The sequence below is a fragment of the Leptopilina boulardi genome, unplaced genomic scaffold (genome assembly GCF_019393585.1).
Source record: "Leptopilina boulardi isolate dan_hultmark-lab unplaced genomic scaffold, ZJU_Lbou_2.1 LbouV2_165, whole genome shotgun sequence".
Classification (NCBI taxonomy): domain Eukaryota; kingdom Metazoa; phylum Arthropoda; class Insecta; order Hymenoptera; family Figitidae; genus Leptopilina; species Leptopilina boulardi.
This window is the reverse complement of record NW_026137713.1, coordinates 460,971-473,800: the sequence shown is the minus strand read 5'-3', so window position 1 is coordinate 473,800 and position 12,830 is coordinate 460,971. Positions and strand designations below refer to the sequence as shown.

The 12,830-nt window shown below is 26.0% G+C and overlaps 1 protein-coding gene across 1 annotated transcript; it reads right to left on the bottom strand.

Annotated features, from left to right (window-relative positions):
* Positions 1 to 10,694: 10,694 nt before the first annotated feature.
* Positions 10,695 to 11,435, bottom strand: LOC127277305 (cytochrome c oxidase subunit 6C-like). Its single transcript, XM_051298328.1, has 2 exons — positions 11,222 to 11,435; positions 10,695 to 10,865 (listed from the first exon to the last, which is right to left on the bottom strand). The coding sequence occupies exons 1-2, from the start codon at positions 11,368 to 11,370 to the stop codon at positions 10,787 to 10,789; spliced, it is 228 nt and encodes a 75-aa protein (XP_051154285.1). The 5' UTR covers positions 11,371 to 11,435; the 3' UTR covers positions 10,695 to 10,786.
* Positions 11,436 to 12,830: the final 1,395 nt, after the last annotated feature.

Genomic DNA, 12,830 nt, shown 5'->3' with positions numbered 1-12,830 from the left:
ATATATTCACAACACTAACTGTGGCATAAATAAGCGATGATTATCAGATAATGTAGTATACTACTCGGGACTTACCACTCGGTATGTAATATATTAATTACAAACAATTAACTATTCTTTCCGAGGGCCTCAGCCTATACGTGACTGAGAGAAGGGTCATAGACGAAACTAGTAACCGATAGGGGGGGGGGTCACTAAAGGTTTTTTTTAGGAAGGATGGGGGGTGGTGGTGGTGACCGCAAAACTTTGCGTGCCATGGGGTAGTTTCCTTTCTCACAATAGTGGCAACCTAGGTTCTACTGTTTATATGCAACTTGCAACCTACTATAACACATGCGTGCTATACTCTCTCTTTCTCTCTACTTGATGCCAGTTTTAAGCCAAGAAAACTCCACGATTTACTTCTCTCGAATCATTTTCATAAATGCCTCTTTCTTCAAAAACAAATGAAAAAAAAAGAAGACAAAATAAATCGTTGCAAGTAAATTATATGCAAAATACTCGAAAAAAAGGTGATACAGAAAAAGGGATATATCAGAAATGAGAAAAAAAATAATTAGGGAAAAAAATAAAGATGAAGAAAAAATTAAAAATGTAATTATAACAGTGAATAATTTCCTTATTTGTCAGACTATAAATGGCTTATACTACTGATAATATTATTATTTGTGTTCTAATCATTGTGTCTGACTAAAACCAATTTGTACTACTTGAATTGAGTTTTTTCAAATAATTTCCCTTAATTTTATAATTTCAAAAGGGATAATTTTCAAAAAACCCATTTTGTCTGACAATAATTGACTTATACTACTGAGAAAATAATTATTACTGTTCTACTTATTATGTCCGACTAAAACTGATTTTTACTACTTGAACTGATTTTTTTGAAAATAAATTCCCCTAATTTTTACAGTCTCTAAAGCGAATATTTTCTAAAATCATATTTTGTCTGACACTAATTGACTTATACTACTGAAGATAATTGTAATTACTAATCTACTTATTTTCTCTGACCAAAAATGGTACGTACTACTTTAACTGCAATTTTGCAAATAAATTACCCTAATTTTATAGTTTCGAAATTATAATCGAAATTTTTGTTTTGCCTGACAATAATTGACTTACACTACTGAAAATAGTATTATTACCGATCCATTAATTTTTGTCTGACTGAAACTGACTTGTACTACTTGAGTTGCTTTCTTGGAAATAAATGCTCCTAATTCTATAGTTTCTAAAGCGATTATTTTCTAAAATCATATTTTGTCTGACACTAATTGACTTATACTACTGAAAATTATTGTAATTACTAATCTACTTATTTTGTCTGACCAAAACTGATACACACTACTTTTACTGCAATTTTGCAAATAAATTACCCTAATTTTATAGTTTCTAAATTATTTTCGAAAGTTTGGTTTTGCCTGACAATAATTGACCTATACTACTGAAAATAGTATTAATACCGATCTACTTATTTTTGTCTGACTAAATTTAAGTTGTACTACTTGAATTGCTTTCTTGGAAATAAATTCCCCTAATTCTATAGTTTCTAAAGGGAATATTTTCTAAAATCATATTTTGTCTGACACTAATTGACTTATACTACTGAAAATTATTGTAATTACTAATCTACTTATTTTGTCTGACCAAAATTGATACGTACTACTTAAACTGCAATTTTGCAAAAAAAAAAAACTCCACTAACATACTTTATAGAGTATATATATCTTCTAAAATTATATGTTTTGTCTAACAATAGTTTACTTATACTACTGATAATATTATTATCTTAAGGATATTATTATCCAAAGGATAATAATATTATTTTAATCTACACATTATATGTCTAATTAAAACTGACATGTACTACTTAAACTGCATTATCTTATAAATGAATTTTACATACTTTCCAAAAGTAGATTTACTAAAAACATCATTGAATATAAATAAAATTGTTTTAAATTGAAAATTCTGATTTTTTTTCGTTTCTAATAACCAGACACATCTGTAAATTTAGTTTCGATAAAAAAAAAAAAACATTTATTTTAGAAAAAAAAAAATATGTTTTGAAATTTTAATTTTTTAAGTACAATCGTTTAAAATAGAGTTGTTATTTTTCTGCAAAGATTTAATTGAATACCTAGGAGATTCGGTTAAGAGTTCCAGTTTGCAAGAGCGGAGTAATGAAATTCCGGGTAAAGTCGGTCTTTAACTTTGTAAAAGTGGATCCTAGAAATGAATGTTTCTGTAGAGTGTACTATGTATAATATATATACTATAGTATTTGTTGGTATGTGTGTTTAGCATACATATATACATATATATATATATATATATATATATACGAAAAGCTTATAGTGGAAAGCCGCGTGCTTCGGACAGACGCAAATTACTGGACTGCCGTGGCAACAACGGCGGCTGGCTGCCCTCCACGAAAACGAAAACGAACACGAACTTTGACTGGCAGTACTCCAGTTTCCCTTTAGTCTAGTGTTCTCCAACATTTTATATATATATATATATATATATAACCCTGTTTGTATCCACCAAAAACTTTTTAACTTTCTACGTGTAAGTTGAGAGAGAGAGAGAGAGAGAGAGAGAGAGAGAGAGAGAGAGAGAGAGAGTTTCAAGTTCGACACCATCAACGTATTACATTATTTTCAAATACATACTTCACTTCAACCCCCTCTATTTTTCCTTTAACCCATAATTCTCGGTTAGAAGTTATCTTTTCATTTTCTTGGTAAACTAGAAGCTAAAGTTACTAAATATTTAGGGAGAATATACCTGGAAATATTTTTTTTTATTTCGTAAATAACTTAATCATTTTCTCAGTAGTATAAGTCAATTATTGTCAGCCAGAAAAATTCGTTTTTTTTTGACAATACTACCTTTATGAACCATCTAATTAGTGAAATTTATTTACAAAAATGCATTTTAAGTAGTACAAGTCAGTTTTAGTCAGACAAAAATGAATGGATCGGTAATAATACTATTTTCAGTAGTATAGGTCAATTATTGTCAGGCAGAATTTTTTTTTGCCATTACCACTTTTATGAACCATCTAATTAGTGGAATTTATTTACAAGAATGCATTTCAAGTAGTACAAATCAATTTTAGTCAGAAACAATGATTAGAACAACAGTAATAATATTATCAGTAGTATAAGTCAATTATTGTCAGGCAAAACAAAAATTTGGAAAATAATTTAGAAACTATAGAATTTGGGTAATTTATTTGCAAAATTTGCAGCTTAAGAAGTACGTATCAGTTTTGGTCAGACGAAATAAGTAGATTAGTAATTACAATAATCTTCAGTAGTATAAGTCAATTAGTGTCAGACAAAATATGATTTTAGAAAATATTCCCTTTAGAAACTATAGAATTAGGAGGATTTATTTCCAAGAAAGCAATTCAAGTAGTAAAAATCAGTTTTAGTCAGACATACTGAGTAGAACAGTAATAATTATTTTCTCAGTAGTCTAAGTCAATTGTTGTCAGACAGAAATTTTTTTTGCCATTACTACTTTTATGAACCATCTAATTAGTGAAATTTATTTACAAGAATGCATTTCAAGTAGTACAAGTCAGCTTTAGTCAGACAAAAATGAATGAATCGGTAATAATACTATTTTCAGTAGTATAAGTCAATTATTGTCAGGCAAAAAAAAATTTGGAAAATAATTTAGAAACTATAAAAGTGTAATTTATTTGCATAATTGCAGTTTAAGTAGTACGTATCAGTTTTGGTCAGACAAAATAAGTATATTAGTAATTACAATAATCTTCAGTAGTATAAGTCAATTAGTGTCAGACAAAATATGATTTTAGAAAATATTCTCTTTAGAAACTATAGAATTTGGAGGATTTATTTCCAAGAAAGCAATTCAAGTAGTAAAAATCAGTTTTAGTCAGACATAATAAGTAGAAGAGTAATAATTATTTTCTCAGTAGTATAAATCAATTATTGTCAGACAAATCATTTTGCCTATTCCAATGTGTATTAAATTTTTAAAAACAATTTAATTGAAAATAAATTTTGTAATATAATAGTTACAAAGCAGATGTGTTTTGTAATTTATAATAAGTATGAATAATTACTGTTCTTTTGTCTCGTAATGGAAACATACGAAGGGAAAGAGCAAATAATTATACTCATACAGTCTGTCACAAGATTAATGTCGCGGTTGCCATGCGTAGTACGTGTGTCTGCAAATTTCTCGTGGTCTCTCTTGAATACGCACACCCCGCAAACGTTAAGTCTTGCGCTTAGTATTGTAGCCACAAAACGAGATAACCCCCCCCCCCCCGCCTCCGAAAGGTTCTCATCACCGAAAAAAAAAAATACTTAACCAACATTCCACATGTTTTTACCCTCATTGTTTTTTTTTCTCTTTTCTACAAAGATTTTTGATTATACTAAAATAATTTCAAGGAAAAAATAAATTTTAATAAATTAATTGTTTTTGTATATATATATATATATATATTTAAAAATTAGTATTAGAAAATTTCTGTTTTAACTTTTTCTTTTATAACCGAGACATGAAAGGACGAATTTTCCCCCCAAAAAAAACTTTTCCTCTGGTATGCGAAATTCTCAAATAATTCGCCAAGTCGATGGAAAAAGCTTGGCCCACAGAAAGTTTGTCGTAAACTATTTTCATATTAAATACAATTATCCACGTTTAGGTTTTCTTTTTTTTTTTTTTTTTTTTTTATATAAAACTTTTTTATAATCACATATGAAAAAAATAATATTCTCTCAAGGAATGAATTCTCTGTACCAATTCGTTTATTGACTTTTGAACATCTGCATGTTCCAGGGGAATATTTCATGAGAAGTTATAAGGTTGAATAACTCGGATTTCAATTTCAATGGAATATATTCGTTCGTCGATTAACGACATGAAATGAATTTTTTTTTTTTTTTTTTTCTTTATTTTTTTAATATACAGATATAGAAAAATATGTATTTCCATCTGAGAATTAGAGGTCGGACTGGACTAAAAGTTTAAGATTCAAGTTGGATTGCTGTAGAATCGTGATTTCCTTTTCGCAAACACGCGATGTAACGAATTTACCGGATATGAGGGATATATGGCGCGGAAAGAGCAAACTCGCTCGCTTGCTGGTTTCCTTCCTTTCTGCCATGAGCTTGGCGAATATCAAAAGCTTATTTTATAACTCTCATTAAGGTTGTAGAAACAATAGCTAATTTTTTTCTTTCTCTTTCCAATTTGCCCTTTATTTTATTTTACTTTTTTTTTCAATTTTATTATAGGTCAATATATCAATTTCATTTTTATAGATTATTTTTTTTTTTATAATTTAATAAAAAAAAAAAGTATCCAAAATTTTTTTTTTCATATAATTAAAATCACGATTAACATTTTTTAAAAACAAAATTAAATAAATTACTGATAATTTATTAACATTCATATTAAATGATTAATCGAAACGAGAGAACAAAGAAATATTTTCATCACAAATTTTGCGTTTAACATTTTATTGACATTTTATGCCGATATTATCGACAATTTTCATTTGAAATTAATTAATAAAAATAATCGTAGATATTTAAAAATCACTATAATTGATATTTAAAAATTCTAAAAATAATTATAGTTCTTTCTAAATTAATTTTTTTTTTAAATCATCTTGCATAATACATATTTTTTAAAATAAAAAGCACAAAAATATTAATAATACTTCACGTAAAATACAATTTTTTTTAAAAAAGAAAAATGAAAATATAATAAACAATAAACGAGAATAGGAAAATAGATTTGGAATTTAAAATTAAAATCAGAATATAAAGGAGATTTTAATAGAATAATGTCTCTCCATTTAAAAAAAAAAAAAAAAAAAAAAAAAAAAAATGGAATAAACTTGTGTTAAAAATGGAATAAAATTTTTCCCCTTCAAAATGATGAAATCTTTGTGAAACGAATTTATATTAAATCTTTCGTAAAATGAAGTAAGAATGAAATTTCTTGTATAAAAATAAGTAATACGCAAGGTAAGTTGAATGCGCTCTTGAAATTGCGATTTTCTTTCATTTCGCAATAGGAACGCTTTTAAGCAACCCCTAAGTTTTCTAAAGGGGTGAATCCATTTGGAATTGTACACTCTTTCTCGTGTATATAATGAAGGGAAACTTTGCTGTATATATACATATATATATAGAAGTAGAAAAACGCCTTATTACCTTGTTTCTTTTCATTGGCCTTCATTTTCTCTTTCACGAGTAAACACTCTTTTTTTTTCTATTCAGCACGTAGTTGAAAATAATAGTGCATTTATTGCATTCGTTGTGAAGAGGGAAAACAAGTCGTGACGTTAAAGGGCTAAAACTTGGCAGAAAAGGGTAACCCTCCTGGTTGTGTGCATTGAAGTTGACAAAGGATGTGCAACAATAGCAGTCATACGACGTGCAATGAATTTAGTATGATTAGTAGCTTGAGAATCAAGTTGACGTAACGACCAGCTTCGCATGGGAAATTTCCTAGCTAGAGAGCAAACGAGATAACTGATGGCGTTATAAAAAGTTACAAAAAATTAAAAGTAACATTTTTTTTTTTTTCTAATTCATATATTTAATCTATGTTTAAATTTTTAATCATATCTAAACATTAGTGATTGAAAAACTATATGAAAAATCTAATATTTTTCTTTATGGTTTTGCTTCAAATATTTCCTTTTTGTTGTTTTAAATACTTTTTGATTATCGTTACATTTGAATATAGACAGTGAAGAAAAATGAAAAACGATCTAGTGATATGCGCGCCATCTATCATCGACTGAAATGGCGCGAAATCAATTTAAATTCAAATTTTTCAAGCAAAAATTAAAATGACTAAATATTTGTTATTTGTATAAATAAGTAATTTGAATAGCGATAGAAATTAATTATTGAAATTAAATTTGAAAAAATAATTTCAAGGGAAAAAAAAGAAATGAATAGTAGAGAAAATAAAGAACGAAATATTAGAAAAAATATGAAAATTCAGTAAAGACAAGAGATGAAAATTTTGAGAATATAATCACACGCAAAAACACTGAGAGACCGAATTGGATTAATTTTTAATCTGGATTTCACCCTGAAAGTAACGTTAAACCAACTAATGCGTTTAAAACTTTAATTTCTCGACTTAGCTCAACTATCGCGGGAAAAATTTCATGTTGTGATATAATGCTTTTATATTTACTTGCAAACAATATGTGATACTTAAAAAAAAAAAAATTTTTTTAACTTTCTTTTATATTTATACATTTTTTTAGAAGATATATTTATAAATTTTATATCCAATCAATAATAATTTACGGACAAAATTTATAGTGACTATAAAAAATGAATAAAAAAAAAAAAAAATATGGACATATCTTTCAAGAATCTTGTCTTTTGAATGTCTGAGGATTACAGAGGTAATATTACTTCAACTTATTTGTAAGTTGAAAGGCAATTAAAAGAAGGAATGAAGAGGCAAACTTTGTCCATTAAATTTTTGCAATTATTTGCTTTTCGCAGAGATTCATAACTTTGTTTTGAAATTTACGACAGAAAATTTATAAATTTTGCGAACTTGTAAAAGTAAAGTATATAGTTTTAAAAATAAATGTATTTTAATTTTTATGATTTTATTTAATATTCAAAAAAGGAGATTTAAATAAAAATATTTAAAGATTGTTGACCCGCGTTTCTTTCCTGCAAAGTTGAACTGTAATACGATCCTACTAGTAATTTAACGCTCTGAGCCTTATGAAAAGCCATGAGGAAAGCAGTTTTCTTTTTTTTTTTTAAGAAAACAGTTTGTAATATTATATTTTCAATGTGGAATTGAATTTATAATCCACTTTTAAAAAAAAAAAAATGTTGAATGTTTATTTACTCCATCGAATTTTTATTTCTATTTCTAGAAAATAAAATTTATTTTCACTTATTTAATAATAAACTCCACTTGAAGAATAAATGTATATATATTAATGATTGGAAATTGAATTAACATTAAATCAATAAACATAGAAAATGTTTTTAAAATAAAATGAGTGGTTTTTGTATCGAATTCGTTTTTTTTTTCTCTTTTTTTTATTGCAGGATTGGCAGAAAAAAATGCAGGCAATTAATGCATACCAATCAAAATGTAAATGAGTATTAATCGAAATGAAGCGTCGGGTAATCGCTCCTTTTTTTCCCCCGGATATATATATATATATATATATATATATAACCTACTGTGATTCGATGCCTTGTACACGGACATAGTCATTTTCAGTTGTTGCTGCCGTTGCGCCAATGTCGTTGCTTGCCACTGATGCTGTACAAGCGCACTATAATTTACCACAGGTACAATTAGTTTGTGTATGATGCAGAAACCTGTAAACTATGAATTTGTATCTGTGATGAGGCATCGATAATATATACGCCAGCAAATCATAAGGATCAAAGCTATACTAACATTTTCCTTACATCACACATCACGTGTTCATATTTAACCGGAATATTAATCATTACCTTTCAAAAAATTTATTTTATTTAATTAAATTTATTTAATAATACCAATAAATAAATAGATGACGTAAGGTCACTGATAAATATTTAAAATATTTGGCATAATTTTGAAAAATTTTAAGATGATTAAATATTAGAATTTTAAATCATCCGCCCTATATTTAGACAAAGTGCCGCTAGGCTGCGCAGTATAAAGACAATTTCATTGTAAATTCTTGGACAAAATACACCTAAAAGTGTAGAAAAAAACTGACACCCCGATCTGAGTAGAGGAAGACACTTTTTACCACCAAAAAGTCAACCATAACCTGAAAAAAGTGCTCAAAAAAAAATTCAAATTTTTCTTAGGCAGACGATTTTATTGCAAATTCTTGCACAAAATACACCTGAAAATGTAGAAAAAAATGGACACCTTTTGATCGTGAGTTTGTCTATTGTTAAGTTAACCTCAAAAAAAAAATTGAGATGCTGTCTAATTTTATTTTTTAAAGGAATAACTGTTATTTATTATCAGTATAAGTAAAAAAATTTATTAAATAATTTTGTTTTATTTTTTAGTTAGTGTAATTTTTTCATAATTTTTATTTTATTTTTTAAAGTATATTAATAAAACTTTTATAGTCGTGACAAAAAAAAAAAAAAAAAAACGTGTCTTATTATCGAATTTCTGACAATGAAGCTCGCAAAAGGTAGCTTTTGCCTGAAAGAGAGATAGTGTGAAGAAAAGAGACATCTTAATCAAGAGAGGCGGCTAAATCGCACGCGCGAAATTCACTCTTCGTGGTTTTCTTCTAATTTCTCAAACTTGATTAAAACTTGTTCGCCATGAAAATGAAGTTTGTCCGCCGCACCCCGGTTAGAGTTTCATTTTCTCTTACCAAGTTTTCTATGACCTCCTCCAAAAAACCACGTGCGGAAAATGTATTTAAGATGCCATTAATTTTAAGACACAATCCAAATATTACTTCATAATTTTTTTTTACATTTTTTTTTTAAATACTTTTAAATATGTTCAAACTAAATACATTAAAAAAAAAATTTGGTAATGCAAACCAAACAAATAAAATAAATAAAAACCAAACTTTTGATTAAGTAAAATGTAATAAAAGAAATATATTTTCAAAAAAATGAGAACAATTTTACCAATGTCCATTTTAGTTATTAAAGAAAGATTATTTTTTAATTATTGTAATGTTCTTGATAACGGAAAGTAATTTAATTTAATTATCCGAGGCATTGAAATTTTGCGGTCTCAAAAACCCATTATTGTAATTAACAATAGTCTAAAATCAATATTCTATTAAAATTCTATTATATAGTATTAGTTAAAAAAAAAAAAAAAAAAGAAATACGAAAATATGAACATAAATGTGTGAACATTTTTATACACTGTTAATAATTACTAAATAATAAGTATTATATCGCTTTATACTATTTTTAAATTTAATAATGGATAATACAAATAAAATTAGTTATTGTATAATTAATTAGTAGCTATTAATTACTTTACATACTGACAATATATTGAACTAAATTTGTCTCTTTTGAATAATTATATCCTTTCAAAGCATTTACGCGCTTAATTGTAGCAAGTGTAATTAAGAAAATTAACTTTCAATTATAATGACGTGTTAATATTTATTCATTGGAAAATGATGCTTTGAAATACATTAAAAACATATTATTATTATCACAAAAAATAGATATTGTATTATACCCAAATATTGCAATTATATTAATAAATTTAACGTATTACAATTGGTTATATTTACTAATTGCATCGTTATTTACATTTAAAATATATTTTTTTATTATATATTTTTTAAAAATAGATTTTATATTACTCGGAAAAATTATTTTAATTAAAAATAAACTAATTTCATATTACTAATTAATTAACTACTGGAATCTGTAATTTTGTTTTATTTTTTTTTTTTTGACTATTTTTACCCCAACTAATTAAAAATAAAGAATTTAATTATTTTGTTATGAGGAATTAGATTTTAATTTCAATTTTAAAAATTGTTTCAAGATATAGCAGAGTTGGAATTTATTAGATTTATATTTTTTTGAAATAAAATAGAAAAGGATTTATTACTGTAGCTAAAACTATAGAAAACACCAAACGATATGAATTTAATTTTTTTTTTTTTTTTTTATTTCGAAACCAAGAGTTCATTTTTGAAGGAAAATATCCCAAAAAAATTTGTTTTTTCTTTTAGTTTTGGTAAAAGAAATTATTTACGTATAATTACAGTAAAATATTATTAGTCATCATCTTGTGGACATGATCGCATCCATCCTTTGGAATTCATATAATTGAGACTAACTTCCGGATCGAAATCCCTATTATTAAAAAATGCTTTCATAAATAATTACAAGAAAATGTTGAAATTAATTTTAACATTAATTTATTTTATTCATTTAACATAATTGAATATAATTTATTCAATATCTAATTAATTATTTAATTATTCGTTTCCTGTTAATTATTCTTTAATTAGATATTTTTCATTTTTTTTTTAAATATTTAATAATTAAAAAATTAATCTATAATTAATCTTTCAATAATCTTTAATTAATTATTCAAATTACCGATACTATCTTTATTAAAATAATTTAAAAATTTATTAAGTAAATTATTATTTTAATAATATATTGAGAATCGTTTTAATTTAAAAATTAAAATTTTTCTTTCTTACTTGTAGTAATCAATATAAATTCTTTGTCTTGGTTTTATAAAGTATTCAACGCATAATGCACCAGTTAAAAGTACCACTCCTGCCCCTATTAATAATTGTTTTTTCACATATCGTATATGTAGACCTCTCATTAATGGCTTTTCGTACATTTTTTTGTTTCTTCAAATTTCTGACGTTTTATTGAATATTTAATTTATCGATCTGTCACCACTAATCCAAATTTATCAAACTCTTTGAAGTAAGTTACAAAACTTTTCGCATTTCTTTCGTTTTTTTTTTTTTTTTTTTTTTTGTTAGCTTCAATTTGTAATTTGAAAAAAGGATATTTTTTACATTTGATTGTATAATATTTATAATCTTTATTTAACTTAATTATTTCATCCCTCACAACAAAAGGATATTCAGGATATCCTTGGGACGTCCTGGGGATATCGATTTGTTTTCGGCGGTTTGGATATCCCTGGGATATCTTAGAGATGTCCATGGATATCCAGAGGATATCTTAGGGATATCCGAATCGCCAAAAGCAAATGGATATCCCCAGGACGTCCCAGGGATATCCTGAATATCCTTGTGTTGTGAGGGATAATTGTTAATTTTGTTAAAATATAATTTATCAATTCTATTTTATTTTATTTAAAATTTTATTTGTTTATTACTAAATTTTTATAACTATTTAATAGATTAGTGCTAAATTAATTTCGAATGAGAACCTCAAGTTTATTATTATACGCATACGCAATATACAAACTATCAAGGGTTGGAAATTTGCAAGGAGAAATTCAATTTTCTCAAAAATCAAGTTATAATAATTCTACTTGGAGAGGTCGATCAGTTCATGGTACTCGGGGAAAATCTCGTATCTGCATGCAAGATTGCCCGGTTTTATGCACACTTTTATGTTTTAAATGTCATTAAATTTAAAAGAATTGAAACTTCAATAAATTTAGATAAAATTTTACGGGATAAAACTTTCTTTTTTTTTTTCTTCTTTTTTTTTTTGCTAACGATAAAAAAACGAGTATATGTAAAAGTGGAATTTAAAATTCATGAAAGCAGGAGTAAAATAAGTAATAAATATATAGTAAACGACTAAAGTAAATGTTATATAAATAATGTAATGACACTGAAGTTGTAAAATTATTTTTAAAACACCTTTCATTGAATAGTTAATAAAAAAAAAAAAAGTCCACAATTTATAATAAACCTCTTTATATTGTATGTAAATACAAAAATCGTTAAAAAATAATGCAAAAAAAAAAATCATTACTTTTCTATAATAATAATTGAAGTATAAAATAATATAATAGGAAATAAATTTAACGGAAATAATTTCAAAATTAATAGTTCAAATGGTATAGTGCGAATATCATACAATATTTAATTTTACGATCCTGAACTTTTATTAAACGTTTTACGATTGTTCATGTCATTCATGTGCAATATATATGCTTGTGTATTATGCGCGCAGTCATTGTACAGTAGAAATTAATGAATGACTGTCACAACCTGTGATGAGTGGCTATCCTTGTGGTATATAAACTATGGACGAATGTTATATATATATATGAAATTTGAAGTCACGTGTTACGTATAACGAACATTTACA

What these genes read in the sequence shown, in the direction of transcription:
- LOC127277305 (XM_051298328.1), bottom strand. Translation starts at nt 11,370, where the DNA reads ATGTACGAAAAGCCATTAATGAGAGGTCTACATATACGATATGTGAAA. An exon ending in ATTTATATTGATTACTACAA is followed by an intron (nt 10,866 to 11,221) that starts GTAAGAAAGAAA and finishes TTTTAATAATAG; the next exon opens with GGATTTCGATCCGGAAGTTA.